Here is a 21,830-nt window from a genome sequence, read left to right as displayed (position 1 = left end):
TTCCACAGGCTGTCCATGCTGCAGCAGTCACACACGGCCCTGTGTGTGCAGCCCCTGCCAGCCCCTGCCTCCTGCTGTTCTGGGTTCTCAAGGCCACCTAAGAGAGAGCAGGGAGAAATCCCAGCACTGCCCTGCCAAGGTCTCCACTGGGTTTAACCCACACAGGAGGGGTTTATCAGCTGGGGTGATAAAGAGGGATGGATGGATGGATACAACATGCCCTGGGGTAAGGACAGCTGCTCTCCTGCCTGCCAAGGGCTTTGCTCCTCTCTGCCATGGTCTGCACTGAGGTGTCCTTGCTCTAAAACCCAGGAGGGAGCAGCACACGGGGGTTTGTGCTGACCCCTGTTTGGCTGAAGGGTTTGTAGGGGCTGAGGGAGGCCTGCACCAGCCAAGGGGAGGCTGGCTCCTCCCTGGGCCTGTGCTCAACCCTGCTGCGCACAGCAGAGAGCCCGAGCAGGTGAGAGCTGCAGAGAGCCGTGTCTGTGCTGGGCATGGGTCTGTGTCCCCAGCTCCTGCCTCGAGTCACTGTGGGCTGTGGGTGATGGCAGGGGCAGTCTCACTGCCCTGGGAACAGAGGTGGGGAAGGGATTTTGGCTTTGAGGATCTCCATGCCCAGGATGGGACACTCCCCACGGGCAGGGCACATGCCTGAGCAGGTCTTTGCATCCCAGCAAGCAGCTGAGCCCCCAACGGTGACTCTTATTGCAAAAAGAGGATAAAATAAAGGGAGAAGTGCTCCAAAATTAGAGAGGCATGAGCCAAAGTGTTGGTTGTGGCTGTGCCAAAGCAGCAGCTTGATCCTGTCCTGGGGCAGCTGAGGAAAGCGGAATTCCTGCGGGCAGGAATTTCCAAACCCCTTCTCCCCTTCTTTTCGCCGCAGGACTCCCCGGGCAGGCAGAGCTCAGCGAGCACCCCGCCCTGCCCGAGCAGGCGCTGCAGACCGTGGCCAGGCTCATCGAGGCGCTGGAAAAACAAGGTACGGACACCCAGGGCACAGCCGCGGGGCACAGCCGGGTGCCCGCAGAGCCCCAGCCCTGCCCGCTCCAGGGCGCCCCGAGAGCATCCCTGCGGCCAAAGCTCTCCCCAGCCCCCTGGGCAGGGCGGGGGCGCCGTGTTCCGGCCCCTCCCGCCTGCCCCGTGTCGGGAGGGACGAGGTGGGCTCAGCACTAACCCCTCTCTCCCGGCTGTGTCCCAGGGCTCGACAGCGAAGTGCTCTACAGGCCCGGCCCCGCCGTGCTGGGGGATGCTGAGCTGAAACAGGCGCTCCTGGCTGGTGAGTTCCCGGGAGGGAAGGGGGCTGAGGAGGCGATGCTGCCCTGGCAGGGAGGGGTTACAGCACCAACATCACCTAATCACAGCTCTCTGAGGCCCTGCCTGCATGCCGACCCCCTCTTCTCCCCGTGTGATGCAGATAAAAGTGGTGCAGGTGCAGGGCAGGGGCGCTTTAAGAGAATATTTTTTGGGGGGTTGGGGGGGACAAAAATACTTGATTTTTTTAAATCTCTAGGGTTTGTGTCTAAGAAGCAGGGCAGGGGAAAAGCGTCTTGGGGATAGAGAAAAAGAAAGAGGAAAGGTAACGCTCATTATTTACAAGAATGGGAAGCTGTTTGCAGACTTAGGGGCATGAGCAGGGCGGGGGGAAGGAGAAAACCATTTCCCCACACCTGCTTCTAAACCCGCGGCTGGGATAGGATGGCACACGGAGGGGCGGGAGGGACGCGATGGATCCAGCGTGCCGCTCAAACCTGGGTTTTTTGGGGGGGTAGGGGGTGCATGGAGCATCCCCATCCTGCGGCCGCCGTGCCCAGAGGGCGGCACTGTGACACCAGGCACGGGCGGCCCCACAGAGCCCCGGGCCGGCCCCGCATCCCGCCGCATGCCCGGCGCTGCCGGCCGGGGGGGCGGCGGGAGCCGGGCGGTGTTGCTGGGGAGAAGGGCTGTGATGAAATCGCTATATTAAGCACCATGACCTCATCGCTTCCCGCGCACCGGGAGCCGAGTCCCGCCGGGCGGGGAAGGAGGGATGCAGGAGAGGAGAGCTCCCAGGGATGCTCTTTCCCCACTGCCCGAAAAGGGCTGCGCTCCCCGCGGCGGTGACGGGGGCTGGGGGCACCCCCCCACCCCACTCTTCTCCCCCAGCTGTGGCTGAGGAAGCCCGGAGCAGCGGGTTCTCTTCTTCACAGCCTTGTAGCCCGGGCCAGATTTACTGTCCGAGCTGTGGAGAAGGTGAAGGCATCCGAGAGCAATCCCCTGGGCTGCCCTGGGCACTGGTGCCTAGGCTGGGCTTGGGCAGCAGTACCAGCACGGTTTGTTTTCCAAGCGTGCAGGAGTTATGGGTCCTCCGTTCTTCCCATGCAGCATCCCAGGCAGGTCCAGGGCTCCCCACAGAGCAGCACCACTGCAGTTACTGCCAAAATCCTGCTCAGCCTTAGGAGACCCTCCCAGCCCAGGGCAAACCCCACCAGCTTGGCCAGAGCTTTGGGCACATTGTGGGTCTCTCCAGGTCTGTCCATCTCCCATGGCAGGGTCCAGCAATGGTCAGAGAAATGCAATTGTGGTTTTCAAAACATATGAAAACCCTTAAAAAACACCAGCAGCCCTGGCAGACTTGATACTCCCAAGCCCACATCTCCTCTGGGACTGAAATCTTTAATTGGGCTCTGCAGGGGGCTGCCCCTTGAGCTCAGCAACACAGAGCTGGGCAAAGCCAGAGCTCCCCAGAGCTGGAGGGGGAAGGACAAGTCTCACACTTATAGGCTCTCAGCTGAAGGGGCTGATGCTCAGCCATGCCAGAGGGATGCTCTGCAACAGGATGGGAATGAAGTTCCTGCCCGAGTCAAGCATCCCAGCAGAGGCCAAGCTTGGCAGCCTGCTCCTATTGCAACCTCCTGCAGAGCACAGAGCCAGTGGTGCTTCCCAGGACCCTGCTGGAGCCCACTGTGGGCTGGGGAGGGCTGGAGAGCATCTCTGCTTTGTCTCCCCTCTCATTGCATTTGGTGGAGTAGAACAGCCCTGCTGGAATACTGGAATTTCCTTACCTTGTGTGGGAGAAGACAGAGTCACGTTTTCCTTCCTCCCATGCTCCTGGTAGTTTGTCCCTCCAGCCTCCCCTCTCTGCCAGCAGCCTGCCTGCAAAGGACAGGCTTCATCCTGGGGAATGGGCAGAAATCAGAGCCCGGGTTGGTGGCTGCTGGAACCAAACCACATCTTGGCTGGGGGGAAAACTGGGTACCCACCGGGGGTTTCATCTTCCCTGTGAATACCCAAATCCCACTGGTGTTTGGCAGTGGTGGCAGGAAAACTGCTAGAGAGTGCAAGGAAAGAGGAGCAAGGGCTGGAAAAGTTCAGATGTTGGTTTTCTAACCCCCATATCTCAATGTGTTGGAGAACTCAGCATGTTTTCTGCACTGAAAGTGTCTGAATTTCCAGTGGGAAGAAATAGGAGGGCCTTGGGACACAAGGAGCTGTGCAAGTTGGCTCCTGGCTGTCCCTAGGAGTCCATGGGCATTGTGTTCCCAGGGCTGGCAGTGCAGGCACAGGTCTGAGTTGTGCTGATTGAACCCTTTTCCCAACCCTGGCCCTTTTAGAGCCCTTTCTGTGGAGGATCTTACCTGTGGGCAGTCCCTGAGCTGATCATCAGCCAGGTTGGGGATGAAGGTTTCCCATCCTCATGGCAGCATTGGGCAGAGTGGCTCCTTATGGCTCTACAGTCTGAGCTGAGCCTGTCCCCATGCTGGCACTGGTGACATTCTGCAGGTCAGTGGCATCTGACTGCTGTCTAGAGCCTGTGCACCAAAATTGGTATTTCCATGATGGATGCTGCAAGAACAATTAAGAGAGACGAGGGGGGCATGCAGCATCACTGAACATGAGAATCAGAGTCACATGGTGGCACCAAAAAGGGACTTAAAGAAAAACTGCAGCTTCACAGGGGGCTGGAGGGAGCTCAGCAAAGGCTGGGAGGTGATCAGCAAAGGCTGGGAGGTGATCAGCCAGCCAGGAGCCCTGCTGCAGTGTCAGGGAAAGAGTATGGGCCTGAAAAAGAGGAATAAAGCAGAGTTTCACCCTGCTGCCCCCAGCACTCCCTGCAGTGCCTGGGTGGGAGCTGCTTCACACCCTGGGGTATTTCTGTGGTGTGGGTCCACACACTGACCCCACGAGTTTCAGCTGCCAGCACTCCTGCTGTCCCCTGTGTCCCTGGGCTGCTGTCCCCAGCTCAGGGGCTGTTTGGGGTACAGGGAAGGGGCAAATCACCCACTAACTCCACAGTGCCCGGGGACATGAGGTGTATGAGCCCCTTCAGTGCTCGACCTGATGTCTTCTCCCCCCAGGGTTGCTCAGGGTTCTGTCCACGCCTGGGACATGGCAGGCAGCCTTCTCACTGCTGCTGCTGGACACCTGGGACATTCTTTGGGTGGTGGCAGCAGAGCTGTGGGTGGGCTGGTGGGTGCTGGAGCCCTTCAGACCTGAGGGACCCAAGCTGGCGAAGGTTTGGCTTGGGAATGGCTGCAAAGTCCTGTGTGTAATGTCTGGGCAGTGCTTTGCCACCCCTTAGCAGGGAAGGTCTGTGTCCTTATCCCTCCTCCCTGGCGGCAGACAGTGCACAGAGACCTCACCCCAAGGGTCCGTGGGTGCTCCCTATGGCTCAGGTGAGACCGAACCCTTCTGGGATGGCTGCGAAGCACCGAACCCTCCCCCGCGCTTTGGATAGCCCCGCTCTGCTCGGGGCTCTGGAGCGCAGCTGCGGACACTGTAAACACGCACGGAGACCCTTCCCCAGATACAAGCGCAGCAATGGGAAGCGGCTCCGCTGTTGTCAGGGCCGGGCAGGAGCGGCAGCGGCGCGGCTGCCGGGGAAGGCGGCGGCAGAGCGCGGCCGATTGGAGCCGGTGTCTCCGGGCGTGCCGGGCGCGCTGCCGTCCCTGCGCGCTCCCATGCGCTCTGCCTGGAGACACGCTCACGTGCCCGGGAATTAGGTCAGCTCTCGGTGGGGATTAGCGACACACGGTGGGTCCCGGGGCTCCGCTGGGGCTGCCAGGAGCTGCTGCTAGGCAGAAAGGGTCGGGCAGTGAGGAGCGGCTTGGGGGGTCTCACGCCGCTGCCCCCGTCAGCACGGGGTGGATGCGCAGGGAGGGACCGCATCCCCATCCTCATCCCTGGGATGCCACAGGGGATCGGAGGCCCCCAAGGGCTCTGGTTTCCCCTGGGCAAGCTCATTCCACCAGGATGACTTTCCTCCCGAGCGTGAGGCGCCCCGGTGCCTGCGGCACTGCTTTTTATTTATACCTGCAGTGGAAATAAACCCCGTGTCGTCAGAGACTGGCGAGAGGCATGAGCTCATCTCTTATATTTGGTGGTGATGAAAGAAGGGTAAATAAACAGCAGCAGCAGAGACATCCCTGCCAGACCCATCAGGGAGAACTGGGGGTGAGTTTTTGCCATCCCCTCCCATAGCAGCTGGGAAAACTGAGGAAGGGGATTGCCTTAGGGAAGGTGAGGTGGGGGAAGGCAGTCTCAGTGGGCACACTCAAACGGGATCCCAGCACCCCTACCCTGGCTGAGTGCAAGCCAAGGGTGCAGTGGGGTGAAACCCAGCTGGGAGAGTGTTTGGAGCTGGCAGGAGCTCCCGTGCATGGGCAGGGGGTGTCCTGGCAGCTGCCAAGTCTCAGCACAAGGTACCAGCAGGCTGGCTGGGAGATGTTACAATGATGCTGAGTCAAAGCTGGGAAATATTCCCTGATTTGGTGCACAGTTTCCTGGTAAACCCTCACTGTGGGATGCCCAGGAGCTCGAGTGCCTGGTCAGCATCCGTGCGGATGGGAACGTACAGCCCCCACAACTGGACAGCAAGGACATCTCTCTAGCAGCCAGGGACAACTAAAACTAAAAGGTCTGGAAGGGGTAGGGAAATCCCCAGGTCGGTATTTCAGTCAGCCCCAGGCTGGTTTGGGTGCCCCTCTGTCACAGGGACCAAGCACCTGAGAGCATCTCACTGCAGCAGCGCTCGGCGGCCAAGGTCCAGCTCAGCCTGCTGGAGCTCCCTGCTGGGAGAGGGGCCCTGGGTGCTGGGCAGGGCCTGCACCCTGTCACCCACGAGCTGCTCAGGGCTGTGGGAGCAGCCGTCACCTGTGGCCACAAGCAGGGACAGCTGGTTACCAGGACCTGCCCAAGCCTCTCCTTCAGAACAGCCCCCACCTCCCCCCCGCCCCTGGTGGCTAAAGATCCTCCTCGTTTACCGAAACTCAGCCTTACTCACGCCTCCCTGGCCGGCTGCAGCTGCGGGAGAGCTCCTGGAGTTTCCTGCCCAGCCTGACTCAGCCCAAAGCTCCAGCACCTTTCTGCCTCTGCTGGGATGTGGGGTCTGGAACGCCAGTAGGAGGAGGCTGGGAGTCCTTCCCTCTGGGCCGGTGGTCATCCCACGCACCCTGTCCCCAGTCCAAAGTTTATTCCTGCTTTTCACCCCTCCATGGGCAAGGCATGCTCGCCGCTGGTCCCCAAATGCTTGCTCTGCCAGCAGGTCAGCAGGCAGGTTGTGTGTTGGAGGGGGTTGGTATGGGGTCGAGGTTGGGGTTTTGGGGTGTTTTCCTTCTATTTATGGCAGGCAGATGGAATCCCTCCGTCATTCCTCCATCATTCCCCTGGGGAAAAGATGGGAACATCTGGAGAGCAGCAGGAGAGCATTGACTCATCCTGCAGCTTCATTAACTTCTTATAGCTGGTTATCATTTCCCTCAGATAAGAAGAGAGCAGCATCCGTGGGGTCAGGCCGGTGGTAATTGTCTGGGAAGGCTCTGGGGTTAACCCTTCCCCCGCTGCCGGCTGAGCCTCCCCGAGCTGCCGGGGCACAGCCGGTGCTGGGGGGCAGCTCGGAGCATCCCCGTTGTGCCCTCAGCCCTGTGGGGAGCCCAGCTCACCAGGGCAGCCTCTGGGGCAGGAGGAGAACTCCTGGGGCAGGAGAATGCCACTGCATTTCCAGGAGGACGGGGACAGCGGGCTAATGGCTACTTCTAGTCGCAGTGCCACGGAGAACGGTGCCGATCAGTCTCTGTCAGCGCGGTGTGAATCCCCCTGCTCTCCCCATCGCGCCTCTCTCCGGGTGTAAAGATGTTTTTTGAATCTCGCTTTGAAACCGGCTGAGCCTTCCCTTTGAACACCCCCCAGGCTCATGCCTAACGAGGCAAACAAGCTAATTAGGCCACGGTGGAGCCCGGGGCTGATCGCCTGGGGCCAGCGCCCGGCAGCGGCCCCGTCCCTGCACAGGAACAGCTTGTGGCTGCTCTCCTCAATCCGGGCCAGCATCCTTAAGGCGACTGACAGGTCCCTGCAGAAACCCTCGTGGCAGGTGGGAAGGGCTCTGGGGTTTGCTCGGTGCATTCCAGTGATGGGAAAAGCTCTCTGCAGTGCAATGAGACCCTGGGACCCCCCAGCAGCATCCCTGGGTTTTAGCCATGCGCTGTATTCAGCCAAAACCAGGTGCTGGAGCATCTTGTGGGATCCCTGACCCCACTCTCCTCCACCTGCCCAGCCCGAGACAACCTGCCAGCTCACAGCTCCAGGGGAACTGCTACCATACATGGGGAACTGACTGTCATGCCCCCACAAAGCCTGGCAGAAATAACCCTCAAGAGGGTCCAGGAGTGTGGCCGGGAGATGGGAGCATGAACAGGGACCAGAACGGGGCCAGGGTGCAGCTGGCACAGCCCTGCCCACCTCGAGGATGCCAAGGGCAGATGCTGTGACTTCCTGGGGTGCCAGAAGGGCAGCACCCCATTTGCCCTGGGTCACATTTGGCCACGCTGGATGGCTCATGGTGGCATCTGTCCCGGCTGTCCCCAGGCTGCCCCGGGACACAGCTCCCAGCTGCTGACAATGAGGTAGCGTCTCCAATGGCTGGGTTAAAGGCTGCCCTTCGGGCATTGGCCAATCTGTTTTCTCTCCGTCTGGGAGCCAAATGGAAGGCACTGGCCATAAGGGACCCACTGCAGCTTGGTGTTCCCACGCAGGCAGGCAGGCAAGCTCCCAGGCTGCCTGGTGCACAGCAGGGACACTCCAGCCAGAGGAGATCAAGGTCAAGGTGCTCAAAAACAGCTTTTCCCAGCTGCTCCCCATCCCAGCCCTGCTGAATGTGTGCCTCTAAAGCCTTGTACTAAGAAAGAGGGTTGCTCCCCTCTTTTGGGTTTATTACCCCAGAAGGAAGCACAGCTGGAGTGGTTGGAGGCTCACAACATTTTCTGTTGGAAGATGCTGGGCTGGGAGATGGAGCATCTCCCAAAATGGCTCCAATTTCAGTGAAGCTGCATTCAGGGGGTAAAGATCCAGTGAGCAGAGTGGAAGGGGGCTCAGAGCCTGCTCTGAGCAAGCCCACACTCTTCTCTGTCATTCCAGGCCATTTGGAGCCTGACACAGCATCTTTACAAAAAAGACAAATTTGATTTTCTTTTTTTTAAATTAACCATTTCAGACCATCTCAAATATGTTCATTTTTTAAATTATTCCCAACCTCCCATACCCCTCGCCCTCCAAATTCTCCAAGAAGAAGAATTTCAAAACATTGCATTTGGGTCCAGTTTGAACCAAAGCCAGATTTTGAAACCTTCAGATCTTTGCAAAAGGCACCATCACCCTCCAGACAGCCACCACCCAGCCCAGCCAGGATGGGAGACCTCCAAGACAAACACATGAGGCAATACCAAAGGATGCTGAAAGGCTTCTTCCCCCTGGACCAGGGTGAAGCAATGTCCCTGTGCTGGCCTGGCCATGGGGCTCAGACAGACACATCCCACCCTCTGACTCCTGACAGGCCATGGGACAGTTCTGCTCCCAGCACTGCCCCTGTCCTGATCCAGGACCCCCGAGCCCCTGAGCCCAGGCTGTGTGGCCTCCTGTGCTTTCCCCCATTCCTGGAGCATCCTTCACCACCTCCCCCTGGGCAGCCACCTTTCAGGGCTGGGAGAAGTGATGCCAATTGGGGCACATTCACAGCATTTTGGGATTACTGGGGGTCACATGGGCCTTTAGCAACTTGAATTGTCTGGGAACCATAACCCCATTCCATGGATGCCTTCTCCAAGCAGGTCCTGCTGGGCTGGGGTTGGCACATGGCACCTGGCCCTGAAAACTAGAAGGTTCCTGAGCAGTTGCTCAGTTCTTGCCATGGATCCTATCCTGCAGTGGGACCCCAGTGGGATGGTGAGGCTCCCTGTCCCATGCCCTGGATGTACAGTTTACCCAGAGCAGAGATGCTGCCGCATGCTCTCCTTGGGCACGTGGAACTCGGGGTCAGGGGAAACTGGGACAGGAATATTTGCTGGGTGAGTGGTGGCAGTGAAATCATGCACTGCCCCACGGGGGAGAGGGGGGCATGGGCACAGAAATCAGCCCCCATGTCTGCAGGAAGGCCCACAGGGATGAAGAGCTCCGAGCTCTGTGCCAGAGGGAAGAACCAAGGGCTCAGGGTTCCCTGTGTCTCTCTCCCAGATGCCTCAGCTGTGGACATGGACCTGTACGAGGCCCAGACACTGGCAGATGCCCTGAAGTGGTACCTCCAGGAGCTCCCCACACCCCTCATCCCTCCAGCTCTCTACAATGATTTGGTCCACATGGCTCAAGGTAAGCACACATGGGCTGCCCCCACACCTGGCACCTCTGTGGGGCTGGAGAAACTTTGGGAAGCCCCTAGAAAGACTTCCCAGCATCTCCAGGGTGGCCCTGACCCCATCCCCTGCCCAATGCTGTACTAAAGGCAGATTTTACAAAGAGCCATTGGGAACACCACCTGTGCCAGAGCAGCATAGCATCAACTGGGAGATGCTCTGGGAAAGAAGGGAGATCCAGGGGGCTGCTTTGCCCCCACCACAGCGTGGTCTTCTCCCTCTGCAGTGCCTGGAGAAGGAGGTGCTGCCTGCCAGGACGGGCAGCTGCCAAGGCTGGGTGATGCTGGCCCCAGAAGAAAGCGTTATTATAATATTTTGGCTCTGCTGCCTGGGAAATTTTTCCTGTAATCTCATTAACTCCTGGCTTTATATGGGCACAAAAAATTCTCAGCTTTTTCAGCTTAGTGCCATTAGGAAGCGCCTTTAGATCCCTGCAAGCTTTTGAGGCTCTGTGCAAATGTAGGAGACTGTCAAGGTTTTGGTTTTATTTGATTTCTTTTCAAATAAACAGAGCAGGGCTCATACCCAGGTCAGCAGAGCCCATGGTCCATCCCAACAGTGAGGCCAGACCAAAATCCATTTCAAGTGAGTCCTCACAGAGCCACTCTACCCCTCCCAGCCTGAGGGCCTGTGGGCATCACCAGGCACACAGCAAACCCTTGCCCACTGTGTTCAACAGGACCTGAACCTCTTGCTGCTCGTGAAACCAGGATTTCTTCCCCTTCCACAGCAGCTCTCATCTCACTGCCAGTTGCTGCAGTACCCTCCATCCCTGAGCATCACCTCCCCATCCTAAGCCAGATTAGTGCTTGGGCAGATCATATTCTTGGCTGCCTTAAGAGGCACTAAAAGATCACCAGTACCCAGACCCGTGGCCTTTTCCTACCATGTTTTGATGGGAAAAGGCCACTGGCTCTTTGTGGCTTCCAGTGAGGCAGAAGGGACTCAGGAAGAAGGTGAGGGATAACTCACACCCCATCCTCCCTGCCCTGTGCTGAGACACAGAGCCAGAAGAAATACCCCTGGGGCTGGTGGCACAGAGAAGCTGCCTTCCCCTCACCCGTCAGAGGAGAAATCAAAGGCTGCCTCCCTTCCAAGGATAAAAACGCAATTAGGAAGCAATTAGCTGGGTTGCCTCGTTAAGCAACTTCAAAGGGAAGCGCCTTTCCCTGCAGCCTGTGCTGCAGCGGGCTCTGCTCCTGGCACAACAGGGGCAGGAGGAGGAGGGGGCAGAGCGGTGGAGAAACCAATGGGAAGAGGATTTCTCTGGGGCTTAAAAGAAAAAATTAAAATGTAAGTCTTTGAGGAGACGGTGCTGGGTTTTGGCAGCCTGCCCTGCAAGGCTCCTCTGCCCTGCTTGAGGCTGAGAGCTGGGAAAGCAGCAAGATGACCACCTTCAAAAGGAAGGGAAAAACATCCTCCAATTCCCCCTTTGGCCATGAGCCTTCTCCTGCAGGATCCTCTAGGTGCAAAAAAAGCAATAATTGTGGCAGGGGAGGCCCTGGAGCAAAGCTAAACATCCCTCAGGAGCAGTTTCTTGGCTACAATATCTCACCAGCACCCCACTGCCAACACGGCTGGGTTGCAGAGCTGCTTTGGAGGGGATCCCAGACCCCTGCCCCTCCGGCTCCGGTGCACCCTGGCTCCAAGGATGGATGTCGGGAGCTGGCTGTGCATTGGCCAAGCCTCAGTCCTGGTGCAAAGAGCCGCGGAGCTGAGTCAGCCCCCGGCCCCGCCGGGCTTTGAAGGCAGCTGAGAGCAGCCCAGCCCTGGGGACTTCCCTGTCCCCAGCAGATAAAAGGGCTGGGACAAGGCAGGGATGGAGGATGGCTGGAGAGTGGCTGTTTCCTGTGCCTGGGGCAGCATCGCAGTCCCAGGGCACTGAGCTCACAGCTCACAAAGCTGCCAGAGGGCTCTGGGGACATGGTGGGAGCTTGTGGGCTGTGGGCTGCTTAGGACACCCGTGACAGTGGTTTTGGCAGCAAGTGGTTTTGGTTTTTGTTCTGTGATGTGCAATGCCATTGTCTGATTTTATCCATGTCGGCAATTCCAGTATCACTGGAAGCAGCTGCACCCCAGTCAGCTCTCGCTGTGCTGTGTTCCATGGGGAGTGAGACCATGATGCAGGGGCCTGCAGGAGCCTCACTGCAGCCCCACCTGCAGCCCAAGTGCACATTATTTTTTCTTCCTAAAAACCCTTTTCCCTCCCAGCTCACTGTTCTGGAGGGGAAGGCTGAGCCTTTAAATTCAGCAGATCTTCAAGCTGGTGCCCATTTTCCCACCTCTGCCTTTATTATGGCTTTGCTGTGCACCATGGAATGTTCTCCATTTGAGCAGCAGTGAGGGATTTTGAGGTGCAGCCCTGACCAGGTGAGCAGCTCAGCCCTCTGAGCTCCCTTCCTGGATGTGCTGACAGAAGGAATGTGCCAAAGGCACCTCACAACCTGATCTGGGGTGGTGTGACTGCGTAAATGGAGCAGGCAAACCCCAGAAAGAAATGGCCAAGACCCTGAAGAAATAATCTCTGCAGACCCTGGGGTATCCACAAGTCCCATGGCCTGTCTGGAAAGGGATGGGCTGTAAAAAAATAGTGTTGGGAGAGGTTGAGGTCAGGTTTTTTTGGGTCTCTAGGAGGAGCAGAGAGCTACCACAGCTCATGCCCTGTGTGCTGGTAGGTGCTGAGCTCCCATGAGAGGCATGGGGATGCCCCTGCCCTCCCAAACTAACCTTTTGTTTTTCCTGTGTCCCTTCTGCTACAGAGACCCCAGGCCTGGAGGAGTGTGGCCAGCGAGCCAGAGCCCTGCTGGCCCCCCCAGCCCTGCCACAGCCCCAGGCACTGCTCCTGCGCCAGCTTGCCCGCCACTTCTGTCACCTGTGCCAGGGCGGCCACCGCAGCCGCCTCTCGCCCCGGCTCCTCGGGGAGCTCTTTGGGGAGCTGCTGCTGCGCCCTGGGGCCGCCAGGTGAGGTCCTCTGCCATGCATGGGACAGGGAGGGTGAGAGCAGGGTGCCCATGCTGCCCAGGCTGCTCCCAACCAAGCTGGTTTTGCTGTGTGACAATCCATCAGTGCCCCAGGCACAGCGTTCTCCGTAGGGGGAGGCCAGATGTGGAAGCTGCCATTCCAGCTGTGGTGCTCAGACATCACACCAGGGCCCAAAGTGCGCAGGCACGATGCACACACTGGGATTCACAGCAATGCCTCAGTCCCACAGCAGACCCACAGGGGTAGCTGCCTGCTATTCCAGGGAGCTGGGGCTCTCCGGGGAGGTGGAACTGCTGGTGTCCTCACACCCCTCTCCTTCTCCTCTCAGCACCGAGGCAGGCCCTGAGCTCCGTGCAAGGATCCTCGAGTCCTTCATCATGGCCAGCGAGGTGGCAGAGCTGCCAGCAGCTCCTGGTAAGAGACGTCTGGCTGGTGGTGGAGGGGGGACAGTGGGTGTGGAATTCAGAGCAGTGACAGCAGCAAGTCATGGGGCAGTTTCAGTGATGCAAAAGTGCTGCTGTCCCTGTGGCAGTGCCCAGACTGTGCTGGCTTCCTGCCCCATGTCCCTCTCTCCTTTTTCCTCAGAGACACATTCATTTGGGGCCATTTCTTTGCAGCCCCTCAGAAGGTTTGCAGCTGTTTTCTGGCTTCATGTTTCGGTCATTGCTCTCTGGTGCCTGGGTTTGTGATGCAAACAGGTTCTGGTCCCTCACCTTGGGGGCTTGGTATGAGCTGGGGGCTCTTGGTGGGCGGCTCGTGTGCAGCTTTCAGAGAGTGTGCAGTTTCAGAGAGCAGGGATCTGGATATAATCTGGGAGGAAAAAAATAGCAGCATGACCATAAAATGGCAGAATGGTACTTGCTACAGGATCCAATCAAGGTTTATGATTTTTGACTTGCATTTAGTCCCCATGTGTACAGAATCACCCTGCATCCACTGCTGCTTCCCCACAGGGCATCCCTAGGGTGGGGATGAGGACAGGCACTTACCCCCACCCCTCCATGCATGGACAGCAGTCAGCAGAGAGGCTTTTTCTGCAGATGTTAGTGAGCCTCACCCCAGGGCTGCAGTCCTGCCCCTTTCCTGCCACTTTCATTGCCAACACCAGTGTTTGTCTCCAGCACCTCCTCACTCTTTTGCTCTGCTGGCCACCTTCTCTTGCTGTGTCACTCTTGCTGGGTGGCAGCTTGTGATCCTATCAGTGTCCAAAACTGGAGCCCATGCTCCCTGTGCCCTCTGCAGCACCCCAAGGATGGGGGCAACTGGTCCATCCAAGTAGGAGTGTACATGGGAGGTAGAGAGGGTGCTCAGGGGAGCACAAACCTCAGACCTGGAGGACCACAGAGACCCATTCTTGTGGGATCCCATCTCCAGGCTGTCACTGAGACCCATCTATTCCCCCACACTGAGCTGCCTGGGTGCCTGAGAGGCACAATTGCTTCCAGCCCTCCTGCTTGGAGATATCTTGGCGCTGGCCCCAGTGAATCCTGTTGGTTTGTGATGTCTCTGGGTCCTTGTCACCACCCTGCCTCCCTGGGGGATGGCCAGGCCAGGCTGGATTACGACTCTTAATATTCCTCGTAAATCAGCCCTTTCAGACCTGTCATCTCATTTATTGCTCTCCCCCAAGCTCACACCCATGAGTTTGTCAGGATGCATCTGTCTCTTCCACCTGCTGATCCAGCTGATGGGCAGCTGCAGCCCAGCAGTCCCTGGGGTCACTGCTGCCATCCCCAGGCTTTGCAATGTCATCCGTGTCACCACCCCAAACCGAGGAGAGGGGTTGGGCAGGATCTTGAGGTCCTCATCCCCTTTTTGAGTCAAAATCTCCCCTGTGGTCATCCCACAAGTGTGGGGCAGGACACAGGACACTTGGACTCGCTGTGGGACTTCAGGCAAGTCCTGCCACCCCCCCTCTCTTTGTACCTAAAAGCGAGGATATTATTACTTGGCTGTCATCACATTAGGATGTTGGGAAGCTTAATTAAATGCCTGCAAAGCGATTTTGAGAGCTGTGGATGAAAGGGGCTATATATAAAGTGCAAAGAATTATTATTAGCGGTGCGGTCCAGGTCCTGCTCCTGCTCCCATCAGCCTGGCCCCACTCCCCTGCATCCCGGCACCGGGATTATTTCTGTGTGTGTGTGGAGTTGTGGTTTTATAATTATACATGTAAAATAGCTATAAATACCCTGCAATAACACGGGTGTGTGTGCCTAGCACAGGAATAGGAGTCGGTAGCTGACATAAGGAAACCGTGGTGTGACCTCATTCTGACTCATGTAAATATACCTCATGTGAGGGGGCAGCTGGGGGGCTTGGGGCTGCTTGGGGCTGCAGGGGCAGTGGCCTCCTTGGCATGGAGAGGTTTGAGGAGAGATCTGAAGCTCTCTGCTGATTCCAGGGAGGCTCCTGCAGGGCCAGGATCCTTCCTCTCCCATGTGTCCTGGGACTGATAGGGGAGTTTTTGAGTCTTGGATGTTAGAATCTTAAAGAATAAAAATGTAAATTATGGAATTTGGCTCCTGGAGGGGCTTCTCTGGGTGAACTTGCTGTTGTTGGGTTTGCAGCATCCCTTCCTCCAGGCCACTGGTCCTGGGGGTCTCTTTAGCTGCCTGTTTTATGAGCTGCAAAGGAGAAAATGGGTTTGTGATGGCTCCTGAAAGCTATTCCTGGGATGCAGCGCTGGAGTCATGCTGGAGGCACTGGTTTGCATAGGGCCCTGCTCTGGTTTGCACAGGGCAATGCCACAGATCCGTAGGGAAGCTGCCATGGAGCCTGGGGGCAAGTGACTGGCACCTCACTGTGGTCTCCAGTGAGTCCCCAGCACTGGGCAGACACCCCAGGAGGAGATTTCTCAGCCCCATGGAGGTCCAGGGGGGCATGCAGAGCTCACAGCAGGATCCCAGTGTCTGGGAATGACTGTTTCCCGAGCAGGGTGAGGGGGCAGGGGAAGGCAAAGGGAAGGAGTGATGCAAATACCAGCTCAGCTGAAGGAAGATGACTTCATCTCCTTTTCCTCTCCTGGTGCTATTTATAGTCACTTTAATTTACTCCCCTTTGCTTTATTATCTCTCCAACGAGCCGTTAGCCCTCAGACAGCAGGATGCCTTTACTCACCATGCAGCCAAAAGTTCTGAAAAAAAACCCTCAACCCACCACCAAAAAAACCTGAAAGCGGGGGCAGGAGGCAGAGCAAGGCGGCAGAGCGCTTGGGCAGGAGCATCACTGTCCTGTGACGTAGCTTTCTGGAAAAAAACAGAGGACTTTTGGTTCCTTTTGGAGAAAAGAGTGAGAATTGGGCAAGGAAGATGTCCTCTACTTCCTTCAGAGCAGTGGCTGGAGGGGTCAGGACCCGTGGTGCCAGGTCCTCACCCTAGGACAAGGGCCACTGTTTTGCTGGACCCTGCCGAGGCAGACACCCCCTGCTTCCCCCCAGGAGCCCCAGCCCTGCCCTGCTTCACATGGGGCAGTGGTATCATGCCAGGATATGGGGATCAGCACCACCCCAGGTGCTTTGAAAACATCTTCCCAACAAGCAGTTTTGGCAGCCCTGTGCCATGGGGAAACTGAGGAACAGCCTCCCCATGGAATCACCCTTCCTGGCTTCAAAATCCAGTCCCTGGGAAGGCTGGTGCCCAGGTGCCCAGCCCTGAGCTTAGCTCTGTGGCAGCCTATCCCCAGGGCTGAGCAGGGCTGCAGTGGTGGCAGTGGTGGGTGACAATCCCACGAACATCCTGTGATGTGACACTCTGGGCACTTCCCAGCCCAAGCCCCAGCAGGCACCTCTGGGACAGCATCAATGCTGAGCAGGACTGCCGTGTTAAGCCAAATTAGAATGATCTGGCTTTGAAGTTTTTAATTAACTTTCTCCCTGTTTGCTTTCTTCTGGATCCAAGGGAAAAGCCCAGCCTCCCTGCTCTCCCCAGCTGATGTGGCACGGGGGAGGTTGCAGACTTGGATGAGCAGAGGGGTCAAGAGGGAGCAGGAGGCATTGTATGTAATCCAGCACAGAGGGTGCAGCTGGGGGCTGTGTCCAGGTGCTGCCCTGCCTCCCCGGGAGCATCCCTGCACAACCATGAGCATCCTCCCACCTGGCTTGGCACATGGGCCACAGGGAACCTCAAATTTCCATTACCCCTTGGTGTTTCATCCCCTCAGAGCTGTTGGTGTGCGTTAAAAATAGCCGTGAGAAAACCCAACCAAAACCCTGGATGGAGAGCAGCATGAAGAAGCCATGGCTGAGTGGTCCCCTGTGCCAAAACACCTCGTTCTGCCGCCCCGAATCTGCAAATAATACAGAGAAAACAAATTAACGCTGGGGAAGGGGAGGAAAAAGAGCCAGAGCCGAGCTAGCAACATGAGGTAGAGAAAGTGGCTAAAAATAACAGATCCCTGAAGGCATGGGGAGGAACATGACGGGGATCCACACTCCTGCCATCCCAAAAGGCAGCCTTGTGCCTTCCCAGCTGCTCCTCATAACGCAGCCCTGCCCGGTGAATCCAGAGAGGGAAAAGCCTCTGGGAAGGGCGGCAGTGGGGAGGTGAGAGGTGCAGAGCTGTGCCATGGAGCCAGGAGCGATGCTCCCACCTTCAGCAGAGCGTGGGGGTCCCCCAAGCACCCAGGGTGCCCAGCTGGGAGGGAGCTGCAGCCTGACCCACTTGCAGGCAGCCGGCGGGCAGTGGGATGCTGCTAGGAGACCCCAGGGGTGCTGCCTCCAGGCTAATTTTAGCTTGTGTTCAATTAATCATGGAGCGGGAGGGGATCGCAGCAAGCCCAGCCTTTGCCAGTGCCTCCCCTTTCCACCCGTGTGTGCTGCTGCAGGGATTGGAGGAGCAGGGGCCAGGCATTCCCTGATCCTGTGGGTTTGGGCTGAGGAACTAAGAGAGACCCTGTGCCACAGTCCTCTTCCTCCAGTCAGCTTTAAGAGGCTGGAGCAGCTCTGGGAAGGATGTTATCTCCTCATGCCTCAGTTTCCCCCTCTGTGGCTGGCATTGGTGACATTTGCTGTGGAATTTCTCAGGTTGCCTGTACAGCTCTGAGCAGGCATTTTCCTGGCATGTCAGAGCTCTGGAATGCCTTCCTGGGATGGGGAGCAGTGACCCCCAGCAAAGGATGTCTCAGCCAGCCCAGACCTCTGCTGCATGCCCTAAAGGCAACCCCTTTCCTGGGTCTCACCAGCTCTGGTGTGTAAAGGTGGGGCAGGAACAGCTACATTGCTTGGAGACAGGCAGCTTTCCCAGTACAAAGGAGAGAGCCTGGAAATGCTTTTGGGGTACAGCATGAAAACCCTGTGGTCCTGCTCTCCCCATAGCCCAGCTTCACTGGTCCCCATATCAAAAGCACAGCATGGTCCAGCCCTCCCCCATGACAGAGGGAATGGCTCCTGACGGAAACAGGGCTCGGCTGGGATTGAAAGCCTTTTCCTGCCTGCACTGCATGGCCAGAGCTGATAAGGCCTGGATAACCCCAAGCATTGTGTGTTCTGCCGGCCCACGACCCGCCAGCGTGAGAGGAAACGCTGCTGCTCGGCCAGCCAGGATCCAGGGGGAGACTGTGTGCTGGTGGTGGGGTGCTGGAGTGCCCTGCTGTCTGGCCAGCCTGCTTTCCCTTTGGCCAGAGTATGAAGTTTTGAGATGGCTCTGTCAGATTGGTGCCAGCCCAGGTTGCTGTGTCAGCACACAGGGAGCTGACCAGCTCTCAGCTGTATGGTCATGAAAAAAGCTGCCAGCGTGAAAAACCTGGGGGTTCAGGGTGATTGTCTGGCACAGGCAGGATTTGACCCTTGAGATTTGCATTCCATCTTCTTGTGATGGAGCTTTGAACCTGGGACACCTCTGCCTGTCCCAGAGGGCAGCTTCCAGAGGCCAGGCTGGCTGAGCAGAACCTCAGCAACCCAGAGGGAGCCACCAGCTTTGCTGTCCCACAGTGGTGAGGGCTGGCTCGCTCCCTGTGCCGGCTGCTGGCCAAGCCAGACTGCAGGAATGTGTGTGCCAGCGCGCGTGTCCTCCCAGCTCCTGCCCTCAGACACTGTCTGGGCTGGCGTCACCCTTTCTGCCGCAGCCTCTGCCTAAACACCACGGGCAGCTTCACAAAGAAGATGAGGAGGGTGACAAAGCGCCGGCCATGCCACCAGCCACAGCTGATTGTCCAGCTTGGCACCAAAGCCAGGAGCATCTTCGACTGTGCAGTGGCATTTCCATCCCCTGCTTCCTGCCTGGCAGCAGGTCCCCCTGCTGCCCTTTTGGCCAGGAGATGCCAGAAAAGGGCAATGCTTCCCATGGGGAATTTCATGCTAGGGTAGGGAAGCCGATCCCACTGTGATCCCACCAGCACCCCTGGACCCTGCCTCCCTCGAGAGCAGGCTCTGTTCCAAAGGGGTGGGAGGAGGCAGGCTACCCAGCACAGACACACGAGCAGCTCTGGGGAAAGGCAGGATTTGTGCTTCCAGGAGGGAAAATGAGTCACAGGGGGATGACAGGGCTGTGCCAGCAGCGAGCGCGGGACTGGGGTAAGTGGTGGCTGTCGGCTGCCATCCGGGAGGTCAGGCAGAAATGCTCTTACAGGCCTTGCCTGGCTTTAAAATCTATTAACGTCATTTTGCTGTTGGAGCCGAGAGCCGTACAGGCAGCACAAACGTTCGGGCACGGCTCAGATCAGAGCAGGATTTCAATTACAGTAATCAAAGGTGACACAGATAAGAAACCCCTGGTCTATGGAGCCACGACAGCTGTCCTCTGGCTCCAACCAGCACCCATCCAGAGCAGCTCCATCAAAATCACTCAAGTGATACTAGGGTAAAATTGGATTGGAATCCATTTTCATCTGCCGTGGTGGAAAATGCTTTCCCTGCACTCCTTGGGGAGGAAAACCACCTTCTCAGGGACAGCAAGGGAGGAAGGTGTCAGGCATGGAGGAGGAGACAATGTCCCTGAGAACAGCACTGACAGCTGTTTTTGGATGATGGAGGCAGCAGAAGGAACAGCTGGGATGCTGGAGCATCAAGGCTCTGCCTCCTGCCTTCCCCTCTCCATTTCAGCCTGGCCCCACAGTAAGTGTCATGGGTGAGGCAGGGATGTGCTCAGCTCAGTGTCAGGCTCCCTGGAGGGCATCCCTCTGAGCCCTGTCCGTGGCCAGAGCATCCCAGGATGTGCTGCAGGATGGACCCCCAGCCAAGGAAAATCTGGGGAGAGGGTTGGGAGGTTGGAGGAGAAGAGTCCAAGGGGCAGGAGCCGGCACTCTTCTCTCATCCTTGTAAATGGCAAGGTGATGCACAGGGAAAGCTGCCTCCTGCTTCTGCCTCTGCCAGCACTTGCATGTGGTGAATCATCCCCACTGCTTTTGTGACTTTTTGCAAATCTTTTGGATGGCAACAGGGCATCCTTACCTCTGACTCCCTCACCCCTTTGGGCTCCCACTCCAAGGAGTCACTGGTGCCCACTGCCACAGGCTAGTGGGACCCTGTTTGCAGCCAAGCCATGGGGGCATCCCTGGGTCCCATGCACACAAGGGGTCCTTTCTGCCCCTGCCCCAGCACGGCAGGATCCGGCCAAAAACACAGCATCTCTTTCTGTGCCCCCTGGCCGCGCTCCAGCCTGGCCAGGTGTCAAATGCCCGGCTGCAGTGTGTCCCCCCCCACGGCGCTCCGCCGGGAGCAGGAGCCCTCTCCCAAACACTGGAGGTTTGTTCGGGGTGGCGGGGCTGAATGGTGGGTCTGTGTGGCCGGGAATGCCGGGGCGGGGAGGGAATTTGAGCCGCTTGTTTCATCTGTTTACCTGGAAGTAGAGATGGTGGCCAGGCCCAGCTGCCGCAGCGGTGGCACTTTCATGACAGCGCTAACGGGATGGGCAGTGCCGTGCTGCACCCAACACCGTGCAGCCTGCAGCATGACAGCGATGGGGACACAGCAGGGACTTGGCAGGGCTCCCCTCCCTCCATGTGCCTGCACAGTGCTGAACCCTCCTGCTGGCTGCAGCTGGAGATCCGGAGCCTGGGGAGGGACGTGGGGATGACCCCGAGCCATCACAGGGGTGGGTGATACCGCAGGTCATCCTTTGTCCTGCAGCATCACTATGTCTCGGGGCTCTACAGAGTCCCCCTGCATGTGTCCCCATGGCAGCTGGGTCCCCATCCTGGCTGTGTTCCTCATACTTTTGGCCGTCTCCACCTGGCTGCACGCCCCTGCCCCATCCATAGCTCTCTGTACCAGCTGTGGTGTCCCACACTGGCTGTAGACACCTATACCAGCTCTAACCCTGTGTGGGTTGTGCATCCCTGTACCAGCAGTGTCCCCATGGGAGCCACTAGCAACTCTGGGAGAGAGGGGCCACCCATGCAAGCGCCGGGTTTTGTCCTTGCGTGAGGCAGGACTGACAGCCACACACAAGCTGCTGGGGAGAGAAAGGGGATGATAGCATCTTCCAGTCAGCGCCTGGATGCACGGGGATTAATGCAGCTGGCTCGCCTTCCCCAGGATTCAGGTTGCCTTATCTGTGTCTATCTGTTCTTACCCAGGCACTGCTAGAGCTGCTCTGATGTGCACAGCTAATCCCAGAGGCTGGCAGATAGGGCAGGGAATGCTGCTTCCACCCACACCCTGCCCACACCTGCAGGGCCGGGGGCACAGAGCTGGGCTGTGACCTGTCCTGCCCCAGGCCAGCTGATGCTGGGGATAGCCAGAGGCACGGGGCAGAGGTGCAGGAGTTTGGTGGTCTCAGTGTGGCAGTCCTATGTGCAGGGTTGTGAGGCAGGCATTGCCTCTGATCCTGATTTTGAGGCTGCACCACCTTCCAGTTCTCCCAGCAAAGCCATCTGCTCAGCTCATCTCTGTTCTCATCTTTCAACTCAAAAAAGTTACTGCCCCATGGGACTGTCTCTGGGAACTTGTGGCCATTCTTTGGTTAAGGAGATTTCTCCATCTTTTGGATACTTCTGGCATTTGGGGAGGGTTGCAGGTGGTGAAGGGGCTGGGGTACCCACAAAGGCTGGCACCTCACTGAGCAGCCTGGGACTGTGTCATGCTCAGGAGACAGGGAGCAAGGGCTAGGTCATTTCACCTCACACCACACAGATGTGGCTGCAGCATCCCGGCTCTTCCTAAGTATCTGGAGGACCTACAAGCCCTGACTGCCCATCCCTGGTGCCATCAGGAGGGTGTCTTCCCTCTGGCTCCTGGCACTTCTTTCTCCATTC

General features: G+C 57.8%; 1 protein-coding gene across 2 annotated transcripts in view; it reads left to right on the top strand.

Annotated features, from left to right (window-relative positions):
- The window catches only part of PIK3R3 (phosphoinositide-3-kinase regulatory subunit 3), a 178,026-nt gene that overhangs the window by 103,508 nt on the left and 52,688 nt on the right, over positions 1-21,830 (top strand). The window contains exons 3-7 of one of the 2 annotated variants that reach the window (XM_071436650.1): positions 884-979; positions 1,199-1,276; positions 9,481-9,612; positions 12,416-12,617; positions 12,967-13,052. The exons of the other annotated variant lie outside the window; for it this stretch is intronic. Of the exons in view, the coding sequence (XP_071292751.1) occupies positions 884-979; positions 1,199-1,276; positions 9,481-9,612; positions 12,416-12,617; positions 12,967-13,052 (594 nt within the window). The remainder of the gene's footprint in view (positions 1-883; positions 980-1,198; positions 1,277-9,480; positions 9,613-12,415; positions 12,618-12,966; positions 13,053-21,830) is intronic. 2 annotated transcript variants of the gene reach the window in all.

This window comes from Agelaius tricolor, unplaced genomic scaffold (assembly GCF_023055355.1).
Source record: "Agelaius tricolor isolate 1412-34295 unplaced genomic scaffold, bAgeTri1.0.p SCAF_11, whole genome shotgun sequence".
Taxonomy (NCBI): Eukaryota; Metazoa; Chordata; class Aves; order Passeriformes; family Icteridae; genus Agelaius; species Agelaius tricolor.
This window is presented reverse-complemented; position numbering and strand designations above follow the sequence as displayed.